This window comes from Gossypium hirsutum, chromosome D11, assembly GCF_007990345.1.
Source record: "Gossypium hirsutum isolate 1008001.06 chromosome D11, Gossypium_hirsutum_v2.1, whole genome shotgun sequence".
Classification (NCBI taxonomy): Eukaryota; Viridiplantae; Streptophyta; class Magnoliopsida; order Malvales; family Malvaceae; genus Gossypium; species Gossypium hirsutum.
The window spans coordinates 68,261,355-68,280,353 of NC_053447.1; the positions used below are offsets into that span (position 1 = coordinate 68,261,355).

General features: G+C 28.3%; 1 protein-coding gene across 2 annotated transcripts; it reads left to right on the plus strand.

The window, feature by feature from the left end:
* The first annotated feature begins 14,733 nt into the window (after positions 1-14,733).
* Positions 14,734-18,999, plus strand: LOC107962969 (AT-hook motif nuclear-localized protein 14). 2 transcript variants are annotated; one of them, XM_016899568.2, is made up of 7 exons: positions 14,734-15,165; positions 16,677-16,729; positions 17,439-17,570; positions 17,809-17,961; positions 18,035-18,323; positions 18,403-18,481; positions 18,599-18,999. In XM_016899568.2, exons 1-6 carry the CDS (start codon positions 14,823-14,825, stop codon positions 18,465-18,467), a joined length of 1,035 nt encoding a protein of 344 aa, XP_016755057.2. In that variant the 5' UTR covers positions 14,734-14,822; the 3' UTR covers positions 18,468-18,481; positions 18,599-18,999. The 2 variants fall into 2 exon arrangements, with proteins under 2 accessions (XP_016755057.2, XP_016755048.2); XM_016899559.2 differs by having other exon boundaries at positions 18,403-18,999.

An 18,999-nucleotide genomic window follows, 5' to 3' on the forward strand; every position in this document is an offset into this window, starting at 1 on the left:
TTAGATTTTCTAATTGGAAAACAAAATATATTTTCCTTTTCTCTAAAAAAATATATATGGATTAATGCAGAGGCGAATTTGCGAGGGCTGGCAGGGGCTCGCCCCCCTTAAAATAAAAAAAAATTATTATTTAAGTCCTTAAATTTTTTTTAAAAATTTTAAATTAATAAATATAAAATATACTTTGACCCCTCTAAAATTATAAAAATTCGATATAATCTTTTAAAAATTATAAAGATATATATTATAAAAAATTAAAATTTCATTCAACCTCTTAAAAAAATTATTCTGACTTCACCCCTGGATTAATGCATGTTTAGCATTGAATAATTATATAATAATTGAAAATTAAACGAGTTATATCGTATGTATATGCATTAGTCGTAGGTTTTAATATTATGCAAACAAAAATTTTAATATTATATAAACAATTATTCAAGAATCTTTAAAATGATATGATTTTTATAGATATATAATTACCTGATGTGGAATTAGAGTCGATAATTGGGTTTGACGGAAAAGAACATTACGATAAATTTATTTCTCTCTCTTGACTTTTTTGCTTTTGTTACATAAATCCTAAGTTATAAAGCTATAAATTTACTACTGTTTTTAATTTTTAATTATCAATTTTTAATTGATATATTTAACTTCTATCAAATTGAATAACTTAATCACTTTAGATTAAATCATTTAATTTTAGATTTAATTGAGTTTGTAATATAAGCTAAAATCTTACCACTTCTAGTTTAAGCCTTGATTATGTTCATTGAACTTTGGATTGATTTATAAAGTAAGGTGATTAGTACTGTATCGGTGGATGCACTATTTTTCTGCTGAAACTAATATCGGTCTGTTTAGATGTATCTTTTCAAATTTATCAATATTTAGGAACACAATTTTAATACATGCATATAAAAATATTTACAAATTTTAAATGAATGATATTAAATAAATTTCAAATATAGAATATTCATGCATTAGTCCTTACACAGTGTTCTGGTCAATATTTTTATTATTTATTACCATAACAATAAAAGGTTAGAAATTTTATATCTTTTAACATTATTCATGTATCAACCGGTACTATTAGAATTGGGCGGAACGGATCAATGCAATCGATATGCATCAAAATTTTAAACGATACGGAAAAGAGAATTGATTGCACCAATTTATTATTAGAATAACGTGCATCAGTTGAAACCGATGCGGAACTGACTATATTACTATAAAGTTCCCCTATTAAATGTGATGGCAACCAAATTAACCTTAAGTCCAGATGTAGGGCTGTAACCGAGCTTGAACGAACAAACATCTGTTCATGTTCGTTTGTTATTCGTGTTTAGTTTCTGTTCGTTAAGATTTTTAAATTTTTTGTTCATGTTTGTTTATTTAAAATTTTGTGTTCAAGTTCGCTTGTTTAATGTTCACAAACATATTTATTTAATTTAATCGAACATGTTCACGAATAATGTTAATGAATAATAAACAAGCAAACAAACAATAAATATATACATACAGATATTATTTTAATATTTTTATAAGAAAATATCATTAATAAATAAACTAGTTATAAACGAGCTTGTTCGTGACCATAAACGAACCGAACACACCTCTGTTCATGTTCGTTTGTTTATTAAACGAACATAAAAAATCGTTCATACTCATTTATTTAGCTTAGTAAATGAACGTTATACGAACGGTTCACGAGAATGTTTAGTTCATTTACACCCCTATCTAGAAGTGGAGGGAGCAATTGACCTTAAAATTTATGGTAGTGAAATGAATAAAGTAAAACATGGAGGGACACATTGCTCAATTTTCTTTAATCCTTTTCTTATTGTCCCCTAATTAGGTGAATGAAAGAGCAATTTGAAAGGAATATTTAAGGTTTATAATTTATGTGCATGATGTGATTATTGTCCCCTAAGTAGGTGAATGAAGGACTAAATTTTAAACAAAGACTTAGGGTTTACAATTTATTTATTAATTTATTTGCATGATGGGAAAAGCCAAAGGCGACAACAAGCTAGCAATGAGGTGAATAAATGAAGTTGGGTTTAATACTAATAATAGTGAAAGTGGGTTCCATTAGAAGAAAAGGATAAAATTAGGCGATGCATAATTTTCTTAGTTTAAGTTTAGTTAAACTTTCAATTGATTATTTTCATTTACTTGTACAAAACAATTAGGGATAAAAAAATTTGTTCATTGATAGATTTGTTTATACTGTTAAAAGCATACAACAAAGACCGACAAATGATTGGGTGCAATGGCATCTCAAAGGGAGGATCAAGGTTCAAACATCGGAGACGATATTATTGGGAAGGGCAGCCAAGAACCCCGTACGTGAACCGTAAAACGAACATCAAGAATATAAAAAAACGTACAAAAATGAAAATGATTGAATTAAATTTCATTAATACAAATAATATTTGCAATAATAAAAAGTTCAATTAAAGTAATATTTATTTTTTAAAGCAATGCATTTTCATGTGTTTATTTCACGGAAAACAACTTGGTCAATGAAAAATAAGTCTTTTTTACATGTAAGATGATTTACCCTCTTCCGGAAAAGAGCTCATTTATGAGTAATTTTATTTTTATATAAAAATTAAGTTAAATCAAACCCAATATTATTATATTAATAATAAATTTTTATTTTTTAAAATTTTGATATTAAATATTATAATTTTTAATATTATTAAACATTTATATTTAATTATTTATTTTAATAATTTAATAAAGAATTAATTTAATAAAGTATTTAATATTAATTTTATTTTAATAATAAATTTTAAAAATAATATTCTTCATATATTATTGAAAAATATTTGTATTACTATTTTAATAATAGATATATATTACAATTATACATATATTAATAATAAATGTTTAAAATATGCCATAACTTCTATACTCTTCACAAATTTGAAATTTAGTCCCAGTACTTTTATTTTCAGGAATTTAGTCCCTCTACTTTTTAGATTTGAAAATCAAGTCCAATTGTTAACACTTATTAAATTTTTTTGTCAATTTTGTTGACGTGACATTTTAAAATAAAAAATACTCATTTGGTAGTCATGTAACTAGAAATGACGTTGTAATGAGCATGGATTTAACAAAATATTCTTAATAGTGTTAGTAATTAGATCTAAATTTTGAAATCTAAAAAGTATGACTAAATTTCCAAAATATGACTAAATTTCCAAAATAGAAGTATAGGGACTAAATTTCAAATTTATGAAGAACGTGGAGACTTATGACATATTTTAACCTAGTAAAAGATATAGATATTTTAATTATATAAATATGAGTACTTGTTTAAATAATGCTTAATTAGTTTTATTTATCCTTTTCAACCCTAATGTTTCAATACATATATACTCTCATATATATATAATATGTAAGTTAAATTAAGTTTTAATCGGACATTATTTATTATAAAGTTTATATATAATATTGATTATTACAAAATATTATCTTATTATAAGATAAATTTCAATTGTCAAAAAAAATTGCACTATAATATTTTGTAACAATATATTTATGTCGTATATATTTTACAAAGAACAACTTTTAGAAAATAATTTCAAGAAAATTTGTCAAATAAGAAAAAAATATTATACGCAAAATCATCCAAACACCAGAAATATATTAATTTGTCTAGAAAATTAATCTATTTTTTAAAAATTATTTTTTTAAAATTATTTTCAATGAAACAAACACAACCTAAAAAAATTCAGCATTCAAATGCTATATTACATGAATATTAATGTTATCTTATTTGGTAAATGCCTTTGGATAATTTATGCATCTTAATATATATATTTATATATGTGTGTGTGTGTGAGAGAGATTTTCATTAAACCGAAAACTTGTTCATAATTTAGGAGAATTGGATAACAATATTAACTTCGAGAAGTAGACGTGGGTAAAAAAAAAAATCTCGTTTAACATATAGGTTAGACTCATGCTTCAATACTCAAAGCATGAACTTGACCCGTATTTAAGTTCATAGTGTTTCTTTTTTTTAATTTTATTTTATGAATTATATAAATTATATAAATAAAAAAATAAATATACAATATTATAATGCAAGTATTAAAAAATGTACTAAGTTGTTTACTTTTATAAATTTAAAAGAATAAACATATAATAATAGTGTATATATAATTATTAAGTGTTAAATAAAAATAATTTTATTTTTAAAAATAAAAAAATATGGTTAAACTTAAATAAATATAAATGAACCGTTTTTAATTATGATTTAGAACCCATATACAAATTTAATTGATAATATTTTATTTTAAATATAGAATTAAAAAAATCTAAAACAGATATTGTTTTAACCATAAATTATTTAATTAAGTTTCTTAATTAATTGCGATAGTTATGGTGATTTAAAGATGTCTCACCAGTCATCACCATGTTAGAAAAAGGAGCAAGAAACTAAACTTATAACCAAAGCATAATAATCACATCATATGCGACACAAATTGAAGTGTCTTGTCTTGATTAAATCTCTAAACCCATTTTTTAAAGTTAGCTAAAACATTATTTTATCAATTCCGTATACATTTATATTATTTTCACTAAAATGGTATATTATCAATTTTAGTCCCTTTCATTTGTCAATATCTAATTTAAGCCATTTTTTAAAACATAATTTATACTTTTGACTCCTTCAATACCGAATTCGTAACTATGTATTAGCCAGATGTTAATGTTTCTAAATTTGTAATGCTCCATCTTTCAAGTAGATAGGAGCCAAAAATATTTAAATTTTATTGAAATAAAAAAAAGGGGTAAATAAAAAGCAATGATTAATTTTAGGGAGAATATTAATTAAAGGATTAGTTGTAACTTAAGTCTTTAGCAATGACATTGCTTAATGTAAAATTGCCTTTTGATAATGACATTCTTTTATTATTGTTGTTAGAGTTGTGTGACCCGAACCCCGTCACTTGTTAAATAAATAAAATCCGTATAGAACTACACTTATTCTATTTGACATTGATTAGAATATGATTTTTCAACGTTTAAATAGATGTTGTCGAAACTCCTCTTGCATTATTCGTTTTTCAACATTAGTGAAATTTCACCTTCTCTGATCGTGGTTTTTCCCAAAAGAATTTTCCACGAAAAATGTGTATGTCCTGATTTTCATTTCCTATTGCTTTACGATCGTTCTATTGTCATTATCCATGTTTATAATAACAAATGTGTATATATACAAAAAAATTATTATATTTAATTCAAAATACAAAAAAAATTGTTAAACTACAAAAATAGAATTTAGAAATTGATAGAAAATAAAATATTAAAAATATACTTTCATTGTTTTTAATTAAACAAATATGTATAGTCTTTTTTTAAAAAAATAATAATCTGTAATTTGTAATTTAAAAATAATAAAATATACAAATATTTTTATAAATGCATTATTGTTTATTTAAATTTAGATTTTATTTTTTAATTTCATTTTTCACTTAACTTACGACTGTAACATTAATTAAAATTTTATGACAATATAGATTAGATGTTGTATTAATACAAGAAAAAGATTAAAAATAAATGGTGACGATCTTTTTACCTTTGTCCGATTATAAAATTTTCACCATTAGCGAATAAATAAATGGACTTACTTTTGGAATATGTTTTTTTTTTAATCTCTTCGTATTTGGGTTTGTAATTATCTTTTTCAATATTATTTTTTCGAGATTCAAATCAACATTTTCTCTTTGATAGTGAATGTGCTTTATTATTGCACACAACACTTGTTGGTCACTCTAAAAATATGATTATCAAATAAACATACATGGTTTAGAGAATATTACTAAGGATGACAAAACTTGAACCACTAATGGATTTCGATCTGATCCACTCTGAATGAAGCAGATATTTTCTTTTAATAAGGGAATGCAAGGCAAGATAAGGTAGATTTTTTTTTTAGATAGTAGATATGGAGTGGGTATAATAGTTGCTTGCCCCATCCCGACCTGACCTGCTTCATTATATAAAATTACCATTTTATCATTATATACATATTATTAAAAGGGTAAAATGTAATAATGTAATATAGAAAAAAATCATATATTTTATGCCTAAATATTTTTTCAAGAATTATTTTTAAATATTTACTTTACTTTAAAAAATGAAAACATTCAAGATAAATAGAAAAAAAATTGAAATGAAGTGAAATAAGGTGGGGTCGGTGGTGAAACAAAGCGTGCTAATTGTGAAGTGATGTTGGATTTAACCATATTTGCCCCACCTCATTTCATTTTCATCCCTAAATATTGCAATAATTGAAAAAAAGTGACCATTTTAATTTTCCTTCAAATTTAAAAATCATGATTGTTGATTGAGTTAACTCGATTAATATTGGCATTGTTGCCGGGGTAGAAGGACATGAGTTCAAGTGCGTTGAAATGTAATAATTCTCCTATTTAAGGGTTGGAAAGGGGTTATCTGTAGTTCTGAAAAACAATACTCATTTTCTTACTTTAACGAGGAATTAATTGCATTCTTGAATGCTATTCCATTTCCACTCTCTTTGAGAGAGGTATCTAAACTTTATTTTATCCTACTTTAATAGTCGAACTATCATTTTTGTCTCATTTTACCCCAAAAATTTTCAACTTTCAATAAGAATGCATCACATTTCACAATTTTACTGACACTTTTTTTTTGTTTATTCTCAAGGTAAATTGAAATAAAAAAAATAGTTCAAATAATAAAATAAGACACAAAAATATAATTAAAAAATCAAATAGAAAATTAAGCATGTGTGAAATCTTAGCTAATTAAGTTTGATTTGCTGAAATAGAAAGGACAACAATTGCACTTGTGTGAGAAGCTTCATCAAATTTTGTCTTAATCATGAATCCAAATTGAAAGGTAACAAAGGTACAATGCATCTATTTCACCACAAATTGACACCACTCACTACTAAAGGAATTCTTTATTTACTCGTAACAAAACTACAAGGAGTAGTAACAATAACAATAATAACGTTATATGAAATAAGACAATTAAATTGTAATTCTTATAATAAAAAAACACAATTTTATTATTTTAATAGTCTATATTTTTATAATTTTTAAAAGATTAAATCAAATTTTTATCATTTTAAAGGGGTTAAAATATAATTTCAAGGAGGACTGGCCAGCGCCTATCTAAGCCCCTAGTTATATAGACATAAGAGTCAAATTATTGTAAGATAAGCCTAACTTAAATTGATTTTTTAAAATTTTTATTTATATCTCTATCATATTCAAATTCATTACAATGTTTTTCTTTTTGTTACATGACTACCATGTGAGTATTTAATTTTAATATATCACGCTAAAAAAAATAAAATAAAAAATAACAGCGTCAGTAATTAGACCTGAGATTAAATTCTTGAAAATAAAAATATGAAGACTAAATTCTAAATATATAAAAAAAAAATATAAGGACTCGGACCATAACCATAAAAAGTAATATATGTATGTGTGTGTGTGTGAGATTTCTTGGCAAATTTTGATTTCATGAAATATAAGGGACAACAATCACACTTGATTAAGAAGCTTCTTCAAAATTGGTCCTAACTAAAATTCCAAATAAAAGGTAAATATTCAATGTTATGTCTATTTCACTAAAAATTAACACAATTAGAAAACTACATATATAAATAGATATAGTGGAGAAGTTAAAAAAAATATGGGTTATATTTTTACTTTAACACTTTAATAGTACGATGTTTATAATTCTTAAAGGATTAAATTAAATTTTTATTATTTTTTGATAATTAAAATATAATTTTACTATTATTAATTTAAAATTTTATAAATTATAAAAGAATTTAAATGAAAATATTATCATTTTAGGAGATTAGGGGCGTGACTGTGTATATATTTATTTGTTTTTTGAACAAAGTTTACGATTTGCAATCATATAAAGAAATGAGTAAAAAGCTTCAATACATTGAAACAATTGCTCCAAATCGTTTGCTTCTTTTTGTTTTTACCTAGTAGCGGTGTTAGCTTCTGAGCTAGCTATCATCCGTCTTTTTCTCCCGCCCATCAACCCTTTTTTCTTTATTATTCTCATTCACTCCATGTGTCTTCTCTCTTTTCAGTTTACAAATCTATTTTGTGGATATCTTTGTTGTCTTCACAAGTTGTGATGGACAGATGAATGTGTCTATCATTTTTGAAACACCACCGACAGTTTCTTTTAGAAAGTGGGTAACTCTTCGTTGACTTCTTAATTTATTTTTGTTTTGAGAGTTTCAGAATAATAAATGATTTCATGAGTCAGTTTGGACTCGCGTTATATTAAGTTTTTTTTATGTTTTTCATTTATTTTTCCATTGTTTAATAAGTCTTCACTTTTAAAAGTTTTTGTCTACTCTTGTATTACGCTTTTTAGTCTTGCTTATACATGTAGTCTTGCTTTTGCAAGTAATTTGAGGGTTAGTTTTGTCGCTGTCCCCTCTAGTTTGGTGAATGCTTGATGCTTTTATCGATTTATGCTTGTTGCTTTGGATATTCCAGGGTTGATTTCCTTAATTAAGTGCTTGCAATCACTCCTAATATGTTGTGTTTGAGTTGTGACAGAGCCAATTGTCAACGTGCCATAATGTTCTATTGATGCTGAAGTTAAAATTTCTGTTATGTTGATCGAGCTTGTCCTTTAGCGCGTACAACAGGTGTTTATTATTTTCCCCCTGAATTATATAGTCTTATTCATTGAATAAATTGATGAATTTCTCTTAAAGAAATATTAAATCTTATATTTATATCGTATTTATCTTATGAAATGAAAAATCTTTTGATTTTATTCAAGTATGTGTAAAAATACACAAGGGTGGATCGAATGAAGTAGGTAAGGGCATTCATCCCGTTTGGAATTCAATAAAAAGAAAAACATTTTACCTCAAATTTTATAATTTTACTTCCATTCCTAAAGGAACATTTCTCGCTTGCCCCTAAAGATGCAAATATTTTTTTAATTATTATTTTACTTTTATATATAAATATTTTTTTAATAATTTCATTATAGGTTATGATAATATCGATTCTTTTTGACACAATACCTAGAACTACTCATAACCCCTCTTCAACCCAAAAATAGGAGCATAAATATTTCAGCGCACTCGAACTTACGTCATCCTACATCGACAACAATACCAATACCAATATCAATCAAACTTGTTGACACTATTTTTTGGATGAAAAACGGGGTCGACTTGGGTTTTGAAAAATGAAACGAAAATGAGAGTCGCCACCAATCCTTTTTGATGAGGTGTGATTGGGTCACCTCGTAAAAGTGGTTGTTTTGTAATAAACGATTTAATTTTATTAAAACGAGTTTGGCCCACGAAATTCAGAAAAACGGGTTCGGGAGTCGGTTACGCACGAGGAAGGATTAGCACCCTCAATACGCCCAAAATTGGTACCTAGTTGATTACTTAATGTCTTAATGTCGAAAATTGAAAACTTTGAAGAATTTAAAAATACGATCATTGTATTAAAAAGTTGAAATTTTTCAGGAAAAGGGCATGTTTCATGTTATTCGAGAAAGAGAATCATATCCAGTAAGTTAGGACACAATGTCTCAAATTCCCGATACGCGAATGAAAATGCTTGTTCAAAAGACATTTAACTATCTTGGATAAAAAAGGGATCACGACCAGTAAGTTAGGACACTATCCTTTTTTAATTCCCGATATCGTTTAAAACTTGAGTTTGAAAAGATTCGTATAATAAAGTTAAAAAGAATATTCAATTGTTTAGATCAAATGAAGAAATCGCAACCCAATACGTTAGGGCACAATTTATCAAAATATTAAACATTGAATATTACATTTATTTCGAAAAATCCTCGTTTCGGGAAAACAACGTGTCACATCCAATGCGTTAAGACACAACATATTGAATTCTCGATAACGAGCTTTTTATCATTTTAAAAGAGTAATCTCGGTTATTTAAGTTCAACGAAGAAAGTCGAAACCCAATACGTTAAGGCTCGATTCTCTCGAAGATCCAAAATACCGAATATTACTTATTTCTAAAATTTCTTTTTCGAAATCTAAATAAAAATGAGTGTAATGGAATAACGATGATAATGATGTAAGTAAAATAATAATACGAACAATAACATCAAAGATAAGATAAATAAATAAATAAATAAAAAGTACAAATCAATAACATACGAAATAGCAATGTATACAAACAAATAAAATTAAAGCATTCCTTCAAATCAATGATGAAAATGAAATAAATAAATAAGTAAAGAAATGAACAAGGCTATAAAAATATAAAAGATATATATATGTATATACGTAAAAATAAAACTAAGAAGAACATATATATATATATATTTAAAATCTTGAGATATAAATGTGCAAGTGTGTATGTGTATACGGGTGTATATATAAAGTATAAATAATAATATATGTAAGTATGTATATATATATAGAAAATAAATAAAATAAAATAAAAGTTTATAGACGTATATAAATAAATGTTTAATGAAGCTAGACATATATATAGCAAAACGTATGTATATATATAAGCTAGAAAATATTTAAAAAGAGATATAGGTATATATACATAATAAGATATAAAGATATTTATAATAAGGTATATATATATATATGTATATGAAAATTAAAAATGGCATATAAATATGTAATTATGTAAGTAAATCATAATATATAGAAATAATATACACGCATAAATGTAAAAAAGGAAGTAAGGCCTACTTATGATATGTTTTCTATACGTAGATACATATAGATATATAATAATCTTTTAGACATAAAAAAAATAAAAAAAATAAAATGAAAAAAGAAGAAAAAATACACAAATGAAATAAAGATAATAATATCAACAAGAAATAATAATACTATATAATAATACTAAAATATTTGATTTAATGGGGAGAATAAGTATAGTAGTCGATTTAGGATCAAATCGAAAAGAAAACAAAATTTTAGGGCCGTAATTAAAGATAAAAGAGAAAAAAAACTAAATTATAACGCGGATGAAAAGCGGAGGACCGAATAGGGAAATAACCCCTGTTGATTAAACGACGCCGTTCCAACGAAGTCAAAGCGCATGGTCTAAGGACCAAACTGAAACAGAAGCAAAATTCAATGCCAAAATTGCAAATATAAAAAAAACTGCATTGAATACGTAGCAAAAGAGGGAGGACCTATGGCGCAAATATCCCCCTAAGGCAAAACGCGCGGATCCTTCCCCCTGGGCCGGTCATCTCGCGGGTCAAGGGGTCTCAAAACGGCGCCGTTTTAATAGTATTATAAAAGCCAATTTTTTTTAAACCCTATTTTCAGCCTTTCTTCCAAAAAACAACAAAAAATCTCTCTAGTTTACTCTCCCCTTTCCGAACTCCGGCCCTAGGTCCGGTGAAGCTTCACCGTCGACGCCGTCGCTCCGAAAAATTCAAAAAGGTAAAAGTTTGCTTTTTTTTTACGTTTATACATTTTATATATATAGTTTTTAAAAATAAAAGAAAAATAAAAATAGAGAAAACAAACAGTTTCAAAAGGAAGAAAAAAATGAAGGGAAAAATAAAAAAAAAATAAAAGGGAAAATAGAGTTTATACAAAAAAAAAGGTTTTTGAATTTGTTTTCTTTGCCTTTCTATTTCTTGAAACCATGAAAGAGGGGCCGAACCCCTTACAATTTGTTTTGAATGGCCTTTTATAGCCATTTTTACAACCAAAATCCCTATTTTTCTACTGCTATTGTGTCTTTTCTTTTGCAGGTGGAGTAGGTGAGGGTGTCGGTGGCAAGTGGGCGTGGTGACGGGACGTATGCGGCGGCACCAGGCTAGGGGGCAGAGGGCTGCTGCGCCTAGGTCAAAGGCTAGGGTTTTTTTTTTTCTGAAAATATCTTAAGTGTTTGGGCTTGTTGGGCAGGGCAATATTGGGCTGTACAAAACTAATACTCGATCGACAAAAATATAAATATTTAATATTTAAAATTTACATATTTTTAAAATGTTATTTTTCAAAGTTGAAATCTGCCATACAATAGATGCTCATGTAAAGACAAGGCTTCAAAATTTTTAATTCTCTTATTTAATTTGATCCAAACAAATTGATGACTAGCTTTACCAGTCAAAAAAACCAAATTTTAAATAATTATTTTTATATTACTAATTATATTTGACAGTTAAATTTAAAAATATTTTTATTATTAAATAATAATTCAGATCCAACTCTTCTAATATTATAAACTCCTTATTTTAAGTCTTTTTTTAATTTAAAAAAAAAAAGAGAAACAATATTTAGCAATAATTCAAATTTCTTTAAAAAAAATGTTGCCATTTATTTGAAGTTAACGAGTTGAAAAGGTTCTAAGCCCTTAAAAATTTCAATTTAGATATTTTATAATTTATAAAATTTTAAATTAGTAATGGTAAAATTATATTTTGATCCCTTAAAAATGATACAAATTTGATTTAACCCTTTAAAAATTATAAAATAATTATTAAAATGATAAAATTATATTTTTACTATCGTGAAAATATATAATTTAATTCCGTTCTCTCAAAAAAATTTTCTGACTTCGCCATTGCACTTATGTTCCCTTTGCAAATGGTTGTGCACCACGTACAATCTGAATTGATGAGACGTTCTCACTTTACTTACCTTATCTTAAAATTAAGGTCTAAACATAGTCGAGAGACAAAATACCAACTCTCTAAATCATAAATCATAATCACATGGTATATTGCATAATCGTTGTGATAAAAACAAACAAATCATGTGTTGTATCTATTTCTGTGAGGAATCTCCGATGTTGGCAGATCCAATGATGAATTTATTTATATTAATATTTTCATTTTATAATTATAAATTTATTTTTTACATGCTATAATTAGTTTTCTTTATAAAAATAAACACGTGCATTAAAAAACCCAAAGAGATGTTATATATAAAAAAAACCAAAAAAGGCCACAAAATTTAAGCCCAAAGGAAACAGGCCCAGATAAAGTATAAGAAACCCAAGCCCAAATTACAGGGCTGTATTTTTCATTTAATTTTGGGTAATGACATATTTGGTCCCTGTACTTTTTCAAATATTTTAATGTGGTATAGTTTAAAATTATTAGGCTCTAAAAATAGATTTGGGCAAAAAAAAGTAGACCCGGCTAAAATATAGGCCGAGATAAAGTTTATTGACTAGACTCGTTTTTAAGTTTATAATGTACGTTTCATTTATTTTACATATTATGTAATTTGTTATAAGAATATTCAAACATACTATTATGTAAATATTAAAAAATGTTAGTTTTTATAAATTTTAATAAGATAAAATAATAGAATGATAGTTAAAAATAATAAAAAATGTTATTTTTTTAATTTTAATTTTAATTTTAATTTTAATAAAATAATATAATGATAGTTAAAGATATATATAATCTAATATATATGTTATAGCAATATGAAGTTACATATTAAAAAATAATTGAATGTGGCATAGAGATATATAGGCATTTGATATTCTAATAATTTATTATGTGTATTTATATTTCAAATTTGAAGACTTGATGTTAAATAATTAATTAATTATTAATATATATTTGTTAAAATTTAAGAAAAATATGTTAACATACTTAATCTTAAATATTTGAATTCTCAGTTGGGGAGCAATTGACAAGGAGTTGAATTTTCCTCAACACTGATGGTGCTCTTCAAATAGAATCAGGGAATGCAACAATTGGGCAAGTTATGTGCAATGAAAATGGAGACTGGGTCTTTGGATACAACCAATCCATAGGAAAATGCTCGGTTTTTCTTTATGCCGAATTGTGGGACATTTTAGATGGTCTAAACTTCATCCAACGAAGAGGTCATGACAAGGTGATAATCTAATCAGACAATTTGGAGGTTATTAAAGCCATACATGGAAGTGCTTCGAAGATTTCAAATTCCTCTTTGATTAGAAAAATACATTGTATACAGTCTTAAGAAGGACAATGGATATTACGCCACATTTCTAGGGAGTACAATTGAAGCTCAGATTATTTAGTCAAACTGGCCTTTACAAAAAAGGAGGATTTACAATTGATTGACATCTCTCCAAGAGAAGTACTTGACAAAAAAAAAAGATTTGATTAAAAAATCTTACCTTAAATAATTCATTTTAAAACATGTTATAATAAATAAATACATCAGGATTATGATTGAGTAAGAAAAAACGAAAAATTGAAAATCAACTTGGATCGAAGTGATTGAATAGTTTATGAAATACAAATTTAGAGATCGTGATTACTCAAAGTCAAATCAAATTTCATTAATTTTAATTTATTTATATAAAATCAAATATTTTATATTTAAAAGAGTAAAAATAATTTAGAAATATTTAAAAATAATATTCAAAAGTTATAACAAAATTGAGAAAAATAAAATTACACATAAATGGGTTTATAATTTTAACGCATTTTAATAATTTTCTTTTGTCTTTATATAATTATATATTCAAGAAGGAATCCGGATAAGGGGCAAAATTGTCCAATTGGAGGACAGAATTTTTTATAATCAGAAACAAACAAATGGAATCCCAGAATCCAAACATCTCCATTCCCAAAAATACCCCTAAAATACCGAAATAAAAAATAAATAAATATATCTTTGAGTAGTCAAACGTCAAAAGTCAATCATCTCAACTCCCCCAAATCTACATCCAACGGCCCATATTCAATTGCCCAAAATTAAAAAACCCTAAAAAAATCGAAATCAAATTAAAAAATTAAAAAATAAAAAAAAATCTGCAAAACCTCAAAAACAGCAAAAGCCAATGGAACTGAATGAAACCCAACAACACTACTTCACCAGCAACAACTCCAACACTGTCACCGCCACTCCCTCACCGGCCAATGGGTTTTTGCTACCTAATGACGGGGGAGGGTCCCACCATATGGTGTACCCACACTCTGTACCTTCGGCGGTTACGTCGGCTATGGAACCGGCGAGAAGGAAGAGAGGGAGGCCTAGGAAGTATGGGACTCCGGAACAGGCTATGGCAGCTAAGAAAACGGCGTCGTTGAGCTCCAAGGTACGGAGAGAACAGCAACAGCAGCAACAATTGGGTCTTGGTGGTGGTGGTGGGTCTTCTAAGAAGCCTCAGTTGGTTGCATTAGGTGGGTGTTTTTTTAATTAAAAAAGTTCGTTACTTTTGGGTTCCTTTTTTGTGAATTTGATGGGTTTTGGGGGGTTTTGTTGCAAATTTATTAGAAAGTGAGGGTTTTGGGTGCATTGTTGTGGGAACCTTTTTAAATGAATTTGAGAAGCTTTTGTTGCAAATTAGTTGGAATTGAGAAAGTTTTGTGTGCATTGCTTGCGAAAATGTTGCCTTTGTTTGCTCTGGTTGGATATTTTTGGTAAAAAGAAAAGATTCTTTCTTGAATGGTACCTAATCATGAATTTGATTTTTTTGGGGGTCTTGTTGTAAATTTCTTAAAATTGGGGGTGTTTTGGGGTGCATTGAGTATTAACCATTGCATTTGTTTGCTCTATGTGCTTCTTTTATTTACTTAATTCTTTTTTAAATAGTCTCCTACCTTTGGCATCTTTTTGTGAATTTGAAGATGTTTGAGGAGCTTGTTGCAAGTTTGTTGAAAATTGAGAAGGTTTTAGATGCTTTCTATTTTGTAATTTAATGTAACTTTTAGTTTATGATTTACTTTCTGGTCTTCAATCAATGTTCGGTATTGTGCATATATTTCAGTTTACCAATTTATTTTGTTCCTGCTTCTGTTGTCAAATTTGGAATCTATTAACCCTTTTTTTTTTTAAATAATTTTCAAAGCCTTTGGTTTCAGAGGCTTAAGTTGTAAAATTCTTGAATTTTTCATGGTTTTGTTGCATCATGTGCTAACCTGTTCTTAAATCTTTAAATTAGTACGTCATAGTTTGTTCAGTGTCCTCAACTTGCATGGTTGCATTGGTTCATTTTCATAGTGCATCTGTTTTAGTTTCTTAAACTAAAAGATCTGAGCCAAACACTGTTGAGCTGTGTGTTGTACATGTTGACTTGCTATTTAGTGGTAGCAGATAGAAGAAAATTACAAATCATACACTCGAATTCTTCAAGTCATGATAATCATAGAGAATGTAATATTCCTTTCCTTTTCTTTTTTTAGTATTGAACTTCTTTTATCTAATTGGTGAGCTTGTGTTAGGTAATTGTTTTGTCAAATTTGTAAATACATCAAACAATGGTGCTGGCAGCATGGTACAATGTTAAAATAAGGACATATAGATGCATATATTCGGTTTCATCTGCTTATTATTGGTTACGTTCACGGGTTATGGATCGAGTCACCAGCAAGTCGTAGGAAAGTCCGCTTTCCTATGTGGTGGTTCCTACCACAAGAATAATCTGTGATTAATGTATGGAACTTGTCAAGGGGAGCTCTTAACCTTAGACTCATTAGGAAGAGTGAGTCATAAACCTCTATAAGTTGGAATCACTCCTGTTTTATTTTATTACTAAGAATTGTCCTGTTAAATAGAGGTTACATACGATTTTATTCTTGTAGAATAATACGCATATTACTAAAATAAACTTTTTTTTCTTCTTTTCATTTTGGTGCTTTTGACTTCTTGTCTTGCCCACAAAGGCAACCGTAACACCCTCTAATCGATGCAGGCAATGCAGGTCAAGGTTTTACTCCGCATGTTGTTAATGTAGTTGCTGGAGAGGTATGGCATTAATTACTTTCGGAAGCTTTTATTAATATTTCGGATACATTGTTGGCATTGGTTATAATCCATATCCGTAGGGAACAGATTTGATGCATACCAGTTTCTTTGTCAATTTTATAATCTGTTAAAATGTGTTTTCCACATAGTCGATTTCCTTAAAAAAAGGGCATAGTTTGACTTTTTGTCACATCTTAAAGTTGGGTTTTTAGTCATGGTTCAGTTAAATAGGATGTCCTATTGATGTGATATTTACTGATATGATAAACGTGTAACTTTGTGTTTCTGATATAAAGTCCTTATCTTTTTCAATGTTATGATTCAACAAACAATACGAGGCCATGGTAGTCATTGTTGAAAGTTTAATGAGAGTGTTACTGAGATTTCTGGTTGGTTTTCTCTCTTTTTTATTCTCGTGTTTGAAGTTGAGAGTGTATATAAGAGATGGAGCTAGAGAATTTAACATATGCCATATTTGTTCCATTTCCTTGATCTTTTTACGGATGGTGGGAGGTTGGCGGATCAGACATTCTGTCATTCACCTTTATTGAAGCCTTGAAGAATGGCTTATCCTTTTGTGTGCTCTTGGTTATTATAGGTCTTTGGTTGCTTGTATATTTCATTTACAACAGTCGAGATTATTTATTGTTTCTATACGTAAATCCAAGTCTTTTCTCACCTTCTTGATGTGATCTATTGATTGAAATAGGATGTGGGCCAAAAATTAATGATGTTCATTCAACAAAGCAAGCGCGAAGTATGTATTCTGTCCGCATCCGGTACAATCTCGAATGTATCTCTCCGCCAACCAGCGACATCCGGCGGTAACATTGCATATGAGGTAACCACTACTTTTTTTCCACCCTATTATAATTATTTTTATATCAACAAGTTTGCTCCATGTTTGTACGATGCAATTGCCATCCCATATTCTTTAATGCTCTTATGCTTGCTTTGATATTAGTTTTTATTGGTTAAATCGGATTTTTACCGGTTCAGTTAACGTGCAACATTTTTGCCTGAAATATGTTGATTTGTATGTCAAAATATGATTTGTTTTCTTGATGATATGATATTAGGGTCGGTTTGAGATCGTTTCACTGTCAGGATCTTATGTTCGGAATGAAACCGGAGGGAGGACTGGCGGGCTCAGTGTATGTCTATCAAGTGGAGATGGCCAGATTATTGGTGGTGGGGTTGGTGGACCTCTAAAGGCCGCTGGCCCAGTTCAGGTATTAGTGGTTTTATTATTTGATTCGGGGATGGTCAGAAAAACTTGTAATGCTCAATTTATTGCTTGTACAGGTTATTGTTGGTATGTTTACTATCGAGAACAAGAAATACGTTAGTGCCGGTGCAAAAGGTGAAGCCTCTGGCAGCAAGTTGCCATCTCCGGTTGGAGGGACTTTGATATCTAACATTGGATTTCGCGCCGCTTTCGAAACTTCAGGAAGAAACCCGATTGTGGGAAATGATGATCATCAAAGTTTCGGAGGAAGTCATTTCATGATGCAACCACGAGGCATGCATATGGCAGCTCAGTCCACAGATTGGAGAATTGCTCTAGATGATAGAACCGGGTTTGAATTAACAGGTTAGAGTCTTGCATGCACACACATATATACATGCATGCTCACGCATTGATAAATGCTAAAAGTAAATATCTATTACAGGAAAAACAGGTCATGGAGCTCATCAATCTCCGGAAAACGGGGACTACGATCGGATCACTGGATAGACATTTGTTTCACGGTTGAAAGCACTGTTTTCCCCACTTTCTCTTTTTTTTTTTTTTACGAAGACCTAATTGATGTGCAACTCCATGGCCCTTCCTCCTTTCACAGAGTGTAACATGATATACATGTACAGGTCGGCTCGTTACTATTTCGGTAGGCTCTATTTGGAGTACGGTGGGAAGGTCCAATTGTAAACTGACATCCAGTAACGTGCGATTCGTCTCACCGTGCTACTGAATAGAGCATTACATGATATCAGTTACAATGGTATTGGATATCGGATGCTCTCACCGTGGTCGGAAATCGAGCCCTGTAATATGAAGCATGAAGTGAGGGGATAGTGCTTTGGAGATCCTAGTCCTTTGTTTAGTTGTTGAAATGTTTATGGTTGAAAACTTTGAGCTTGAATCTTCTGATTAAAATAGGAGAAAAAAGAAAAAAAAACTTGTAATTATTGTTTGGATTTAGATTAATGTGTAATTATTGTATACTAATTTTCCTCCTTTTAAATATATTAACTGAATTATAATGAAA